Source organism: Eleutherodactylus coqui, chromosome 1, assembly GCF_035609145.1.
Source record: "Eleutherodactylus coqui strain aEleCoq1 chromosome 1, aEleCoq1.hap1, whole genome shotgun sequence".
NCBI classification, from domain to species: Eukaryota; Metazoa; Chordata; class Amphibia; order Anura; family Eleutherodactylidae; genus Eleutherodactylus; species Eleutherodactylus coqui.
Window position 1 is genome coordinate 251,284,467 of NC_089837.1, and position 16,495 is coordinate 251,300,961.

At 40.6% G+C, this 16,495-nt stretch overlaps 1 protein-coding gene across 1 annotated transcript in view; it reads right to left on the reverse strand.

Moving 5' to 3' along the window:
- The window catches only part of GRIK2 (glutamate ionotropic receptor kainate type subunit 2), an 843,071-nt gene that overhangs the window by 21,329 nt on the left and 805,247 nt on the right, over positions 1–16,495 (reverse strand). Inside the window, exon 15 of the mRNA XM_066608100.1 lies at positions 9,460–9,710. Coding sequence (XP_066464197.1) covers positions 9,460–9,710 — 251 coding nt within the window. The remainder of the gene's footprint in view (positions 1–9,459; positions 9,711–16,495) is intronic.

The window sequence follows — 16,495 nt, forward strand, 5'->3', positions numbered from 1 at the left end:
GCCCAAACCACCCAAAATTGCATGGGAATGCAGCCATACATCTGGCGAACACTGTTTTCCTCCCAACAATTGGTCAAAATGTACATTGGTGTAGGGGTCAATCTTAGCAGATGGGTATCATCCTCAATCAAAAATTGTGCCAAGGAAGACAGCAGCTATGCTGCTCGTTTTAAAAGCAATGTTATACATTTTACAAGGAGAAATTCTGCAAGATGAACACAACACTCAAGCACAGGCCTGCTCCAAGGAACAGCTGTAGAGATACCAGAAATATGCTACATAACACAGCAGGTATGGTGCTTATTATAAAAGCAATGCCATCAATTTTGCAAAAGCAAACCCTGTAAGGTAAGCACAGCACTCAAGCATGGGCCTACTTCAAGGAACAGCTGTAGAATTACCAAACATTTAGCTGTGCAAGACAGCAGGAAGTTGCTTGTTTTAAAAGCAATGTCATACATTTTGCAAGAACAAATTCTGCCAGGTGCACAATACTCAAATTTAGGCCTACACCAAGGAACTACTGTAGTGCTACCAAAAATTCTGCTCCTATTAAAAGCAATGTCATAATTGTTGCAAGCCTATATTCTGCAAGGTGAACATAACACTAAATCACAGGCCTACTCCAAGGAACAGCTGTGGACATACCAATATTTTGCACTGCAAAACAGTAGGACTACTTTTTGCTTTAAAAGCAATGTTGCAAATTTTACAAGGACAAATTTTGACAGGTGAACATAACACTCAAGCACAGGCCTCCTACTCCTCCAAGGAAAAGCAGTGGAGTTACCAAACACTACACCAGCAGGTGTGGTGTTTGTTTTAAAAGCAATGTCATATGTTTTGAAATGGAAAAATTCTGCCAGGTGAGCAGAACAGCCAAGCATGAGCTCTCTCTATGTAGAGAAATAGGAGGAAGAAGAGGTTAAAGAGGGGACTAACAAGGAAGAATGTCCCACAGCTCTTGAGGATAACATGATATGTGGACCACAACGTTTGGCTTCATGCTCCACCTGCAGGATATTGACCTAGTGTGCTATTAAGGATATGCAATGCCCCTGTCCATGCTTGCTAGGCAATGTGTCTGTGGTCAGATTTACCCTGCCACTAATAGCATTCTACAATATCAGACACACGTTATCACTCACATAGCAGTGCAGCACAGGGATGGCTTTTTGGGCAAAGTAATAGCAGCTTAGAATCTGGTACTGTGGGTTAGTATGGTGCATTACATCTGTGTCCACTACCCTGAAGGGCAGCATTTCCATTACACGCTGCTGTGCAATGTTTATGTTCAAGCTCTGTGCCTTTGAATGCTGGTATTTCTTTTTTATGTCCCAATAGCTGGGTTATGGGGGAATGGCTGCTGACCTGGGGCATGTTGGAATATGAGGTAGGTGTGAAGGCTCAACTTCTCAAATTGGTGATCGTGGTGGCTCAACTTCTGCCCTCCATTTCACACTCCTGGCTCTGAAGCCTGCAGCACAGTCATCAATTACAGAGGAGAGGCCCGAAGTATGCATGCTATACCAAACTGCCTCTCTGTGCTTAGAGTCTACTGCATGAACAAGAAGGGATATGGAGGAAGTGGCAACTGCAGCAGCATAAGAGAGAGCATGGTGAGGTTGACTCTTTGCCTTATGGCCCAATTGGGCTTTCCAAAGGGGCAGGTGGTGGGAAGTCATGTTCCGGTTTTTACAGTCGTATTAAGGTTGTTTATGTTTTAGCTGCATTTATGATTCTCATTGCAGAAATTACAGATGATCACTCTTCTGTCATCATGTACGGTTTTTGAAAAAATGCAGTTCAATCAAGACAAGCAGCACTAGTAATACTTTCTACACTCCAAGGATGAATATACCATATGTAGCCTATAGAGTTGGGCATCATGAAACTGAGACTGGTATACTCATTATCTCTGTATATGGTTTATACTGAAATGCTGGGTAGTTCGGAATTAAAATCACATTTTGAAGTTTGACTCCAGAATGGTGTTACAAGTCACAGATGCAGGCTGGCCAAACTGTTTCTCATAATTGTCTAAGTTAAGGCTGGTTTAGACACAATGATTATTACTCAAAAAATCTTTTCAGCGCAATGTGATCGCTCAAACATTGAGAGACCATCTTGCGCTCCGAGCGGAGGATGCAGAAGGCAAGCAGGGTGTCCCCGCTTCTCTTCTGCATCCAGCTGTTCCCCGCTCGCAGAGCTCGGCTGTTATACAGCCGAGCGCTTTGAGCTGGGTATGGAGAACAGAGCTGGAGCGCTCTGTTCTTCATAACCAGCTGGTCATAAGGGAGCGGGATGCAGCTGAAACAATAGTATTAGCTGTATCCCGCTGTGAATTTCTGATAACTGAATGCTGATCTTTCAGCATGCAAAGATTAGCGATCAGCGACGGCTTAACGAGAACTGCACGGCTGTATTGCCGGCTCCATTGAATTCAATGGGCTGGACAGCGCTCCGGTGCTCCGGCCCGTTTCAAAGGAAACGCGGCTAGAAGCAGATTTTTCCAGCGATTTTTCGGACCCAGTCACGCGATTTGCGGAATGCGCATCTGTCATGCGATCCGCAAATCGCGGCAAAAAACGCCCATCTGACCGAGGCCTAAAGGTGCATTTACACACAAGGATGATTGCTCAAAAGATGGCTTTTGTGCAATCATTTTGCATAAACTACTACTTGGTATTATTGCCTATTAGTGCCAATTAGTAGAGTGTGAGCCTCTGGGAGCTGTATTCAGAGAAGAGAGCACCCAGTGTTAGCTGAATACATTTCCTTTGTTCTGGCAAGGGGCTGACAGCTGAGACAATGTAATCAGTGTTCCCCAAGTCCTTCTTATCAGCTGTTCTGCTGAATGATAGATTTCATGCCAAACGGAAATTTATTGTTCATCAGAAAAGTGCAAGATGGGCACTTTTACAAGCAATGATTATCGCTCAAAAGATGGCTTTTGAGCAAATTTTGAGTGATAATCGTTGTGTCTAAATGGGCCTTTAGTTAATTTCAATTCATAGTTTAAATATGAGGGGGTGCTGATAAGTCTTTGGCTTTGTGTTCTTTTTTTGTTTCTATGGTAACGAATGTTACATCACATAAAAGCCTTATGTGTCTGATATATATGTTTTCAAAAGGTTGTGTTTGTAGCTTATGGCAACAGTGATCTAGGCACGCAGGAAAACAAAATGGCGGAGTCTAAGGCGATATTCACAGCAAATGAAAGCAGAGGAGTGATTAAATTCTTGCTTCTGCAAGGAAGTCCGCAAAGGATATTCATGGTGATATGTCACAGACATTGGGGGATCAATGCCCTTCATATTCTATAGTTAAGAACGGGGTTGCCAAATTTAAAATGGGCCACTTCAGCACCAATGATGAGGAACGTCCTGGACGACAGAGAGAGGTTGTTGTTCCGGAGATCGTCGATGCTATGCACAACCTCACACTGGAGAATCGGCGAATTTCAGCTAAAGGAATAGCAGACATCATGGGGATTTCTCGTGAACGTGTTTGTGTCATTATCCATGAACATTTGAACATGAAGAAGCTATCTGCAAAGTGGGTCCCCAAATGTTTGACAACAGATCAGAAAAGCATGGGAGTGAAAACTTTCCAGTCCATTTGTCAGCGTTTCCGGACTGATAAGAACTTCTTGGATCGACTAGTCACTATGGATGAGATATGGATTTATTTGTATGACCCTAAAACCAAGGAGCAGTAAAAAGAGTGGAGGCACAGTGATTCTCCTCGCCCAAAGAAGTTCAGGGTACAAAAATCAGCCACTAAGGTGATGGCGTCTGTGTTCTGGGATAAAGAGGGCGTGCTGCTAGTAGACTACCTTCAAAATGGTTCCACCATCAATGCAAGGTATTACATTGAACTTTTGGACCAATTGAAGGAAGCTCTGAAGGCCAAAAGGTGCAACAAGCTGTTCAAAGAAATCTTGTTCCTGCAAGACAACACCTCCTCTCACACTGCACAAGCGGCCACGGCAAAACTGGTGGAGCTAGGCTTCTAGCTGTTTGACCACCCACCTTATTCACCAGATCTAGCTCCCTCCGACTATCATCTGTTTCCAAACCTGAAGAAACACCTCAATGGTACAAAATTTCACAACAATTCTTATGCCATGGCTGCTACCGATGACTGGTTTGAGGCACAAATGAAATCCTTCTTTTTGCAAGGCTTACAGAACTTGGAATACCGAAGTAAGAAGTGTGTTGACATCAGTAGAGAGTATGTGGAATAAATGTGAAGTTTTATCATTCTATCTCGTTTCTTTCTGGGTAAAGCCAAAGACTTATCAGCAGCCCCTCGTATCATCTGCATACATTATTATGTATACAAATATATATTTTTTCAACATATGACTCGTCAAAAAGGAGTCACAATTGGAGATTAGTTTTGGGGAAAGATTAGTTTTCTAGAAAAGTCATTTAAGGAAGGTTTCACATAGTCATTTTTTACAATAAAAAAAAATCCATCCACGTTTATTGGTGTTTTGAAACAGTATTTTTTCTGACAAATGTTTGCAGAAGGTTAACACTAATACATCATATGCCCTACAAACTTTTTGTGTAGTGGCATTATTTTCTTACTTTTTCTGGTCAATAACAGCTTTTGCAAATAGCAGCGTACTCTGAGTATGGTGTTTTTTTGTAGTTTTTTTTCATAGGCATTTATATAAGACAAAAAAGTGCCTATGTGCCTAGAAAGCACCACCAAAAAAGGAGAGTGAAAAAAAGCAGACATTAGTCAAAAGACGCAAATGATTTTTATGGTGTTTTTTTGCATCCAAAACCATTTAGAAAAACATTTCAAATGAAATAAAAACCTTATTTATGGTCAGTGAAAGTATACCTGCAATGCTCAGGTTATTTCACAAATCACGTTACAATGTAACTACTATTATTACAGCAGGAGACTATGAACAGAAAATTCTGAGCAACATTGTACAGATTTTGTTTTTATTTTCTTAAATATCTCTGTTATATATCTGGATTACTAATTCCTCTTAAGTACTTGTGCAGCTGAAATCAAGAGATACAGTACAGTTCCCATGTGTGTCTATGGCTTGTTATGTAGTAATGAATATTGCTTGTATACATAAAACTGCCTATACATTAGAATGTATATGTAGATGAGCAGAGCAAACCTAAAATGATGCCTGAAGTAGGTAGTATAAATAAAGATGAAATAGAGGTGGTGCTAAGTAGGTGGACTCCTCACCCTAATGAGAGGGCACAAAGTATAATGCAGAGCACTGCATAAAAAACCTGGTGCACAGTGCAAGCTTCCAATCAAAAGTTTTTTTTAGCAAATTGGTGAAGACTTTATTATTATAATAACAGTAATAAAACATGCTTCGAGGCTAAGAACCTCTTCATCAGTTAAGCTGGGAGATAGACAGTCTGCTCCCCCAAAGCTACACTAAGGAAGTTCTATTCCCAGAACGGTGCCTGTGTAATTGTTCCTCATTCCATGTATTTAAGCAGCATTCTACTGTTTATCTCCCAGCTTAACTGATGAAAAGGCCCTTTGCATTTATTTGCTGGTATAATAATAATAATCATGAAGACTACTTAATTTCTACTTAATGTCACCAACTTGCTAAATAGAAGTTTCATTAGAAGGCTGCACTATATACCAGGTTTTTTCTCTTGTGCTCTGTAATATATATTACAATAAGCACCATAATTAGAGGATACTAAGACTAGAAAAAATAAGTGTAAAATATAAATTATTTGCAAACTATACAAGGGATAAAGTGAAGTAAAGGACTTTCCAAATCGTCCAAACATAAACAAGCGTAATGTTTTTTGTTACTATTCCTCAATAAAGCAAAATTCTCACTGGTAACTTAACTAACCTTAATGTTATAATGGGAGATTACACGTATTCAATCAATCCTAATCCTTTTATCAAAGTGCAGCTTTCACTGTTTCCTTTTCTTCTGAACACTATAAGATAAAAATGAAACAGTGAAAACTGACAAAAAAGACTGAATGAATATGTCTAGTCTCCATAAAGGTTTGAGGAATGGCCTTTGTTAAATTTGTTTTATTGTGGTGTGGCACCAACATTTTTTTTGTATTTGTTTGTAATAGTCAAAATTTCTTTTTGCTAGATGGAAAAGTTCAAAAAAGTTTAGAGATCTGGTATTAGAGAAGAAAATTTAGTAAGAAAGGAAATTCGGTGGATATGCCATCCCAACACCCCAATTTCATAAGGAATGCATATAAAATATAAACAATTCAGTTTGTGGTGTCTAGGAAAACTATTGATATTTAAGTTTTACATTTTTTATTATTACTATGCAATGATGTTTTTGGAAAGTATTACCAAATTGTATTCCATCCAGTCATAATAAATATATTAAAGGAAAACTCCAATGAAAACTATTTTCATCTGCTTTCATGATGCCTAGTTCCCCTGCTGTCTTCCATATGTTTATGAAAAATACCATATCAGACATATTATGCATTGCAACAATCCAAGACAACTGCATAGCTGACTAGCCCTGTGTATTCTGCTGTTGTCGCTGATTCTTCACAGGTCTGCATTCTGTGTTTTGCAGGTAATATAAGGCTATTGCCAACCAATAATCTTCCCCACTATAATGGAGTTTGAACATTCCTTTGGTGTTTGTGCTGCTGAATAGGGCAAAATCTGCAGCTTGCCCTGTGCCACCTTAGACATTGACCTGTGGTTCATCCATATTTTACATGCAGTGTGGATGATCTCCTGTATATCACTATAGCTTCTGCTCTATGATCTGAGTACACCTCACTTTGTGAGGCCACCTTAAGGCATTATAGTCTAAGGGGGAATTGCTTTTGGACAAGCGTGTAGCGTAACGAGCCCAGAGTATTGTCTTTATCTTATTTTCACTGTTTGTTTGTCAATAAGCAATTGTTTTCATATAACAAACCCAACCTCTAGACGTCAGGGATTACATTGTTCAGCTGATGTTATGAAGGGGAGAATCACAGGAGCAGCATGGTCATGCTAGATATGCTGGTGCTCACATAAGAGGAATAGGCTCTGATGCTCAGCATCAGTAACCATTAGTAGAGTGTTACATCAAGGTCTTCAAACAGATCCCTGTTTTATTGGACCACCTTCCTCGGACTGGTCTCCGGAAAGTGGGTGGCCCTGGAAGGGGGATCGGGGGAGGTTATTGCATGATAGAATGTGTTCCCAAAAACATAAGAACCCCGCTCTGCATACTACTTTAGTGTTCAACAGTATGATCCCAGGGCCTGTAATTCTTTCCTCGTCTGCTTTAGCCTTCAAGCATCTACGTAAAGAGAGGCAATCGTCAGTTGTCCGTGGACTTACATTTTTGTTTATTCTGGAGAACTATGTGCATGTGGCCTTAGGCCTAAGACAGACTGTCCTCGATATTGAGAACATTTGTTACCATGGACTGTTACAAAACGTTCAAGAAGTGATATCTCCAATCATTCAGAAGCTATTTGAGAAACTTTGTTTGCTTTGGTTAAATAAAGAATTTTAGCATTATGACCAACCCCTCTTTCTTTGTATGCCGCAAACCGATGTCTCTTCTACCTCAGACCTGTGACTGAGTACTTTCTACAGATACGGACTAGAAATGGAATTGCCGATGATGGTAATGAAGCCAACACCCTAGAATGAGAGTAGTCCTTCTCCAGTGCTAGGATATCCACTCACACTCAAGACCTTGTCCAGATCGAAGGTAAGCCCCTTTTCCCTGGAGGAGGGCCCTGATACCACCCAGGGTCTCTCAGTTTCAATGGAACATGTAATTGCTATAGCTACTGCCTTTAAGCAGTTATTTCTACAATTATGACGGATAAAAGTTAAAGATTGTATGAGGAATATGCTTGGTAGATTTTCTCTAAAAGTTCATTAATGAGGTCGAATGGAATGAATTAAAAATGAGAAGTCCTTATAGTAGAGCTTTATCAAGCAAGCATGCTTGATTCAAATATATTAACTTGTAAATATTACAATGGATGAGCCACTCATCTAACAATTTTCTGAATAAATTTTTTATCCTCCGTTGAATGTACAATCTTTTTACCTGGATTTAAAGACATATTTTGGTGGCTTGTTATCAAGTAAAATATAGTTTGATGGAACTATGCATTACAGACAATTCCTTTCAGACATGAGTTATGGTAGCTAACAGCTGATTGTCATTGGTCTGGATCACAATTCTCCCAGCAAACAGTTCATTTTCTTATGGGAACTCAAGACCAGGCAGATATTTCTTTGTAATACATGGATACCTTAAGTCTGCTGAAGCAGGAGCTAACTGTTCTGTCTTAAAGAGGGGGGCCCCGAGTGGGAGATCCCCTATATGACATCCTCTATGACAACATATTATCACATAAGGAGAGGGATTCTCTTAGGACACAATCCTTTTACAGCCTTAGTGATTGCTCATACGTGCTTTTAAGGCAGTCACTAACGGGCTTTAATTGGGCCCTTGTGCTGTTTAAAAGTGTAGCAAGTCAGCCTTCAAGTGGTACACACAAGTTTAAAGTTCCTGGTTCATAGTTGATATCCAGTACTCAAGTGACATACTATATTAACCTGGCAACTATTTTCTTTGCTTTGTAAGAAGGAACATTAGTTTCATTACTATTTAGCAATGCATTGTATGTTTAAAATATTTATGTCACAGTACAGAAGTTGTAGTCTAACATAACAAATATATCAACTTTCTTTTATCTTTTGTTTATTATAAAACCCAATAAAAATTATTGAAAAAAAATGTGGCAGGTAATATCCCAGAAGGGGAGTCCCGTGCCAAGTCGAGCAGGAGCTTTGCTGTGTTCAGAGAAACCTCACATCCCAGGTGTTTAATCCTTCAATTCTAATAACACTTTCAAAGTGGTTTCAGAGAGAAGGGGCATCTTCTATCATGTCCCATAATCCAATAACAACTTGTCCTCCAGAAACAAGCCCTCATACGGCTATGTTGACAGATAAATAAAGAGAAATTTTTAAAAAGCTATGGCATTTGTAAGGTGACAATCAAAAAGGAAAAAAATATGAATTTATTAAGGCACAAAATAGGCTGGTCCTTGAGTGGTTAACTAAATAAATAAGTTTGGAATTGACTGCTGCGTAGAGCTACAAAAAAATACAATATTAGAATAAATAAAACATTGAATGAGGTTTTTATGACAAATCGTTTTATGCTATATCATGGGTTGAAGCAATGAACATGCTTGATGTTTATAATACTATTATTGTAATAGTTATTGTACTATTTTTTAGGTAATAATTTTGTGGCTTTAGATCTTTTATACCGTTTTGTTGATCTAGTATGATGAAATCTATTACAGTTAAAAGCACTACTTTGATAGCACTATGCAAATAAGATCAAATTTTCTTAATATACTATATTTTAAATGGCATAATTTTAAAAATATGAAACCTGGATGAATAATAATGGAAGCTTACCTTTTCTAGTTGAGCATTTTTTTTTGACTTGTACAGAAATTCTCCAACAGCAACAAAAACAGAAAGCACTAGTCCAGCAGCTAAAACAATAAAAATGCCGCCAATATTTTGTACTCCTAGAGCACTAGCTTCTTTACTTTCTTCTTCTGGGCAACCATTGCCTCGCCACCATTTTTCTTTCATCATATGGAGAATTCCCTCTTCTTGAAGCTGTAAAATGGCTATGGTTATTTTATCTCTGTATGGAGAACCTACAAATATTAAAATATATAATTATTTTATCAATTGTATTATTTACATAATTTAGCATAAAACAACCTCGACATTGCAAAGAAATCTGCCACCATCCTCCTTATACGAGGGCTGATACACAGCTCACCACCCTTTGCATCTCTTCTGAAGCATTTTCATTTATATATTTGCTGCCTAAATGGACTTTTATTATTGCGGCCTATACCACTGACTGAACCATTGAGCTAAATTTCAGGCTGCTGGCTGTGCGCCACGATCGTGAATCAATAATACTTAGAATAACCTGAATAGCCACCTGAATAACCTGAATGGACTTCAGACCTCTTCACCCAGTCCTCCATGTACACATACACAAGGGTAAACTACTCATCTGAGTCATACATTAAAAGGCAATATGGTATTCCATGAGCATCCTACTGTCATAGAAAGCCACAGTATCAAACCTTCTCAGCACCAAGCCATCTTATCCTTAGCCCCAAATGCTATTATTTTCCACCGCAAAGAAAAAGACCACTGTGTACTCCACAACCCATTATGGCCTAACAAGGGATCTGATACACAGCCTCTCTGAGCTTCTTCATTCAGACAAAACAAAACTGCTACAGTTCAACAAATTGCAAATATACCATTTATTATTATAATTTTTATTTGATTAAATATTATTTAGTTTGATAACTCTTAGCAAGTCCAGCACAGACTAAGGCCTCGGTCACACAACCGTTTTTTGGTCCGATCTGCAGATGCGCTTGCGATCTGCAGATCTATAGACCAAATGCATCCCAATGGGATCGGTCACATGTCCGCTTTTTAGGCGGGTGTGCGATCAATTATAGGACACAACGATTCGCACAGCTGTGACAGAGGATAGCGGGCAGTGTGGGGCGGTTTCACTGAAAACGCTGCAAGGTGCAGCTTTTTCAGCAAATCGTCGGCCCCGGTCACGCGATTTGTGGATGCGCACCCTTTATGCGATCCGCAAATCACGGGAAAAAATGCCCGTGTGACCGAGGCCTCAGGGTGGCTTCACATGAGCGTGTTTTTGTGCGTGCATACGTGCACACAAAACACGCGTCTATTACAAGCAATGCATTCCCTATGGTGTGTTCATATGTCAGTGCTTTACAGGCATGCGCCTGCAAAGATAGGACATGCGTGCACAATAGGGAATGCATGCATTGTCTTCAATGGAGCCGCGGCTGCTGCCGGCGGCTCCATTGAAGATAATGGTCTGCCGGCACCCCGTAATTGTTTTTCAGGGAAGAGCTTTAAATATAAGCTCTTCCCTAAAAAACAAACATTTTAGTGTAAAAAAAAAATGTAAAAAAATAAAAATATACTTACCTGTCCTCCGCTACCGTGTCCCCGCAGGGATGAAGAACACATCTGCTGCATGTGTCAGATGTATTTTTCATCCCTGCAGGGAAAAATAATTCCCTGCTGCACCTGCCACATCTGTGACAGATGTGGCAAAGGACTTCTTCATCCCTGCACGGGAATAAAGAATTCCCTACCACAGCTGTCACACATGACAGCTGCAGTAGAGGATCCATCTTCTCAGATGCCTCAGCATTATGCGAGTTGCTGCACTGACTGCCCATCCATTACAGAACTAAATTCAAACTCATCACCCTCACCCTCAAAGCTCTCCATGGCGCCGCACCACCGTACATTGCTTCCCTCCTGTTCATACATCACCCAGCCCGCACACTCTGATCTACTAACATCTGATCTACAAAGCAGCACTGGTCCTCTGGAACACCCTACCGCTGAACATCCTGATGCACAGAACTTCAGATGCACCTTAAAAATGAACCTCTTCAAAGATGGATATCAAATCTCCTAATCTAATCTCCTACCCATGCAACATGCCCCCTGCCCATCCCTATGGTTCCCCGCATCATCCATTTTTCCTATTGTGTACATCTCCTGCCCCTTTACCTCCTTGCCACCCACTTCCAGATTGTATCCCAATAACTGAATACTACATGCAACTTTTGTACTGTCTGTGTGCTCATGTGCCTCGTCTCCTGCCCCTGTACCTCCTGTATCACCCCCACCTCGTTTGTTTCCAAATAATTGAATACCACATGTAATCGTCTTATTGTTTGTGCTCCCCGTGCTTTGAAAGCGCTGCAGAATAAATTGGCACTATATAAGTAAAGATGATTATTATTTATCAATATAGATGCTTACTTGGATTGAAATCTTGGAAGTTTGGAGACCAAGTTAACATTTTAAACTCTGTTATTTTTCTTAGAATACAATTTTTTTCAAGGTAGCATTGTTGAAAGAGGCCAGTGCTATTCTGAAATATGATTGGTATAAAGGAATATACTTGCTTTGTAACAGTATTGAAGTAGATGTAAAAGTAACATCCACTTGAATGTCAAGACCCAAGGTTCCCCAGCAGAACATTGCCTAGTATATCATCTTTTCATGTTGCATTATGTGCCATCTATTGGCCAGGATAGTGACACAAAACTCCCGGCCATCCACATGATGTAAAAGAATCATCCTTCCAAGCCTGCTTCTTCGACTGTTACATTGTTCAGTTCTGATGATCACATTCCCACTGTAGCCTCTTTCAGCATTGTTTAGCTATGCACCTTCACCTGCAGTGAGCTGTACGTTCTCACACCTTCTCACAACATAGCCAACATGACCTTTCTCAGAAATTTTTGCTATATCTCTCTCATCTGTAGGATTAGCCTAGATAAGGTATCCTTTGCTGCCCGCACATGTCACTGCACCTCAGGTTGTGTCAGGTTTACCAGTTGTCCTTATTTGGACTACTTTTTAGTAGATACTAAAATCAGCTTAACTGGAACTCACTATAAGGGCTCCCACCCACTGGCATCTTTTTTCTCCACTGCAATGCAATTCTAAAGCTAAAGTCTCGCATCGCAGTGCGAGAAAAACGCAGGCAGATATCCCAAAATCGCTGGGATATCGCTGCGACATCGCCAGTCTTTTCAATGGGGCCAGGGGCAGCAGTGCTAGCCCCATTGAAAAGATATGGAGAATGCCGCTGACTTCTGCCACAGCTGTGACAGCTGTCACAGCCGTGACAGAAGTCAGCGGCATGCTATCCCATTGTTTTCAATGGGATCGGCACTGCTGCCGATCCCATTGAAAGCAGTGGTTTCTGACAAGCCCTGCAGAATGATTATCGGAGAAGGGCTTGAAATATAAGCCCTTCCCCGATAATCATAAAAAGTGGTTAAAAAAATAATAAAAAAGTTACTCACCTCTCCTGCTGTCAGCCGCATCCTCCGGCTGGCTCCCCGACACTGCTACTGAGCTCTTTCAGCAGACGGGGATTTAAAAATCCCCGCCTCTTGAAAGGGCTTTGCAGATTGGCTGAGGGTTCAGCCAATAGCAGCTACTGCTTAGCTATTGGCTGAGTGCTCAGCCAATGGCAGATAGCTCTTAGCTATTCATTCATGAATAGCAATATCTTAGCCCCGCGGGGATGAAGGAAACTCCTGCCACAGCTGTGACAGCTGTGACAGCTGTGGCAGAAGTCCGCGGCATTCTCCATATCTTTTCAATGGGGCTAGCGCTGCTAGGCGTTTTTTGCCGCGATTTGTGGATCGCATGACGGATGCGCATCCACAAATCGCGTGACCGGGCCGAAAAATCGCCCGAAAAAAACTGCTCCTAGCCGCGTTTCAATAGAAAAGGGCCGGAGCTATCCAGCGTATTGAATTCAATGGAGCCGGCAATACAGCCGGCTCCATTGACAGCAATGCGCTGCGGGCGATCCCACGATGAATTTTCGGGAAGGGCTTAAATATATAAGCCTTTCCCTGCAATTCATCCAGAAATGTGTAAAAATAAAAAAATATATATATACTCACCTCGTCCCGGCAGCCGGAGTTCAGCCGCGGCCGGCAGCAGTTCTCCTGAACTGCTATCTGTAGTATTCAGCAGCCGGGGATTTAAAATCCCCGCCTGCTGAATGAACTGCCTCTGATTGGTCACAGCCTGACCAATCAGAGGCAGCTCTCACTCACACCCATTCATGAATTCATGAATGGGTGAGTGAGTGCTGCCTCTGATTGGCTCAGCGCTGAGCCAATCAGGGGCAGCTTTCAGCTGTCATTCATGAATTCATGAATGGGTGTGAGTGAGAGCTGCCTCTGATTGGTCAGGCTGTGACAAATCAGAGGCAGCTCATTCAGCAGGCGGGGATTTTAAATCCCTGGCTGCTGAATACTACAGAGAGCAGTTCAGGAGAACTGCTGCCGGCCGCGGCTGAGCTCCGGCTGCCGGGACGAGGTGAGTAGATATTTTTTTTTTAATTTTTACACGTTTCTGGATGAATTGCAGGGAAGGGCTTATATATTTAAGCCCTTCCCGAAAATTCATTGTGCGCTAGCCGGCAGCCCATTGCTTTCAATGGAGCCGGCTGTATTGCCGGCTCCATTGAATGCAATTGGCAAACATCGTTCTTCTCTGTCACAGCTGTTACAGCTGTGGCAGAGGAGAATGATTTGTCTACTATATGTTCTCAATGGGGTCGGCGCTGCTGCCGCCGGCCCCAATGAGCGCATATAGAAAAGAGAACAGGAATCGCAGATAGGTGTGATCTGCGATTTCTGTTCTATAATTTATCGGACGAGCGCATAAAAAGCGCTCATGTGCCTGATACCATTGCAAAGCAATGGTTTTATAAAATCGCCGGACGCATGCGCAAATCGCGTTAAAAAAAAAAACGCCCGTCTGACAAAGCCCTTAATAGGTAAAGTGGGAAATCTTCATCCTATTAATCTTCTTACTTTTTGCTAATGCAGATTACCTGCAGTACTCTTATCTAGTAATGGTTGGGAGTGAGCAGACCAATTTTCCAAAAATAATCAGGTTGACCCAAACCCGATACTCATTAAAGTCAATGATGGTAAAAATAGAGGAGGACCATTGTCTTGCAGTGCAGGGGTCCTAGGCCCAAATCTCAACAAAGACAACATCTGAATAGGAAAACTCCATACAGATGTTGAACTTGGACAGATTTGAACCTGGAAAACTAGCACTGCAAAGCAGCAGTGTTAACAATTAGGCTGCCATACTTCTTCCTCCATCTCCCTTCTAAAGATGAGAAGATGAAGAAAAAGAAGCCTAAACATAAAGAGAACATACAAAATTCATGAAGGTGTTGTTCATAGTTAGAAATGAACCTAGAACCCCAGCGCTATAAGGCAATTGTGCAAGCCACTAAGCCACGAAGCTTCTTTCTTCCTCCTCCTACTGCTTTTTGCTTCTCCAGAAAAGAAGAAAAACAAGAGGAAGAATATATTCTTCTTATTCTGATTTTTTTTCTTTGAAGGAGGTGGACGCTTGGTGGCTCAGTTGTTATCACTGCTGTCCTGCAGTGGTGGAGCTCTAGGTTCAAATCTGATGAAGGGAAAAATCTGTCTGTCTGAAAGCGTTGTCCTTGATTAGATTTGAACCCAGAATCTCAGCACTGCAAGGCAACATTGCTAATCACTGAGCCCTATTCATTAAAGATATACCTCATCCTCCTTGATGATTTTCTCCAAAAATCATATTGGGCTAACCTGATTGGATTTAGGAAAAATCAGCATAATTTTATTGGCTAACTGATCATCAACAACCCTGCTCTCATCTTTATTAAGTGGCTATATAACAGTATTTTTTTTTACTTTAGACTGTTGCTCTCAATTGTCCGTTATTTATAACATGCCAAATTGCAATGCTGTTTACAGAATTAATGTTTCTTTTAGACAACTAGTGCTATTACAATTACCATAGAAACATGGTAAGAATGTTTTGAAGTTGCTAATGATGTAATTATTTTTAATACAATAAAGCTTTGTCTATGTACAGTTAATGCAATACTTATTTACCTCTTCCCTCCTCATTATGTCTATACTCTTCCAACATTTGGAATCTTGAAGAAATTTGTTTAGCTGTGGCTATTTTAAGAAATCACCATGTAATTGATTTTAAAAGTTTGGATTTATTATTCATATAAGACTGCAAATGTAAAAAAAAATGTCCTACAAGATAGACCAAACTTCGGAAGTTGTACAGTAGGTTAAAACTTATTCTTAATAGTTACAAATAACTGATAGCTAGACTGCCAAATATTTGCCATGATATTATTGCACCAATAACAAATGCAGTTTAACAGTGGCTGGTGAATAAAAGCATGGTATTAAACACAAAGAAATGCAAAGTAATACATCTAGGCAAGAAAAAAGGAAAACAAGAATAGGAGGAATTGAGCTAAACAGCACATGTGAAAAAGTCTTCGGTATACTAATAGATCACAGACTGAACATGAGTCAACAGTGTGATGCAGTACGCAAACAACTTTGGAATGTATTAAGAAAAGCATAGAGTATAGATCACATAAGGTAATTATCCCCTTCTATTCTGCCTTGGTCAGATCTTATCTGGAATACTGTGTCCAGTTCTGGGCACTCCAATTTAAAAAAAAAACATAAACAAACTGGAGCAAGTTTACCAAGATGGAGAAGAGTTACCAAGATGGTGAGCAGTCTGCAAGCCATGTCCTATAAAGAAAAGTTAAAGGATCTGGGACTGTTTAGCTTACAAAAAAGAAGGCTGAGAGGAGGCTTAATAGCTGTCTACTAATATCTGAAGGGCTGTCACGGTGCAGAGGGATCAGTCCTATTCTCATTTGCACAAGGAAAGATTAAAAGCAATGGGATGAAACTGAAATGGGAGAGACACAGATTAGATACTAGAAAATACTTTCTGACAGTGAGTGTGATCAATGAGTGAAACAGGTTGCCAC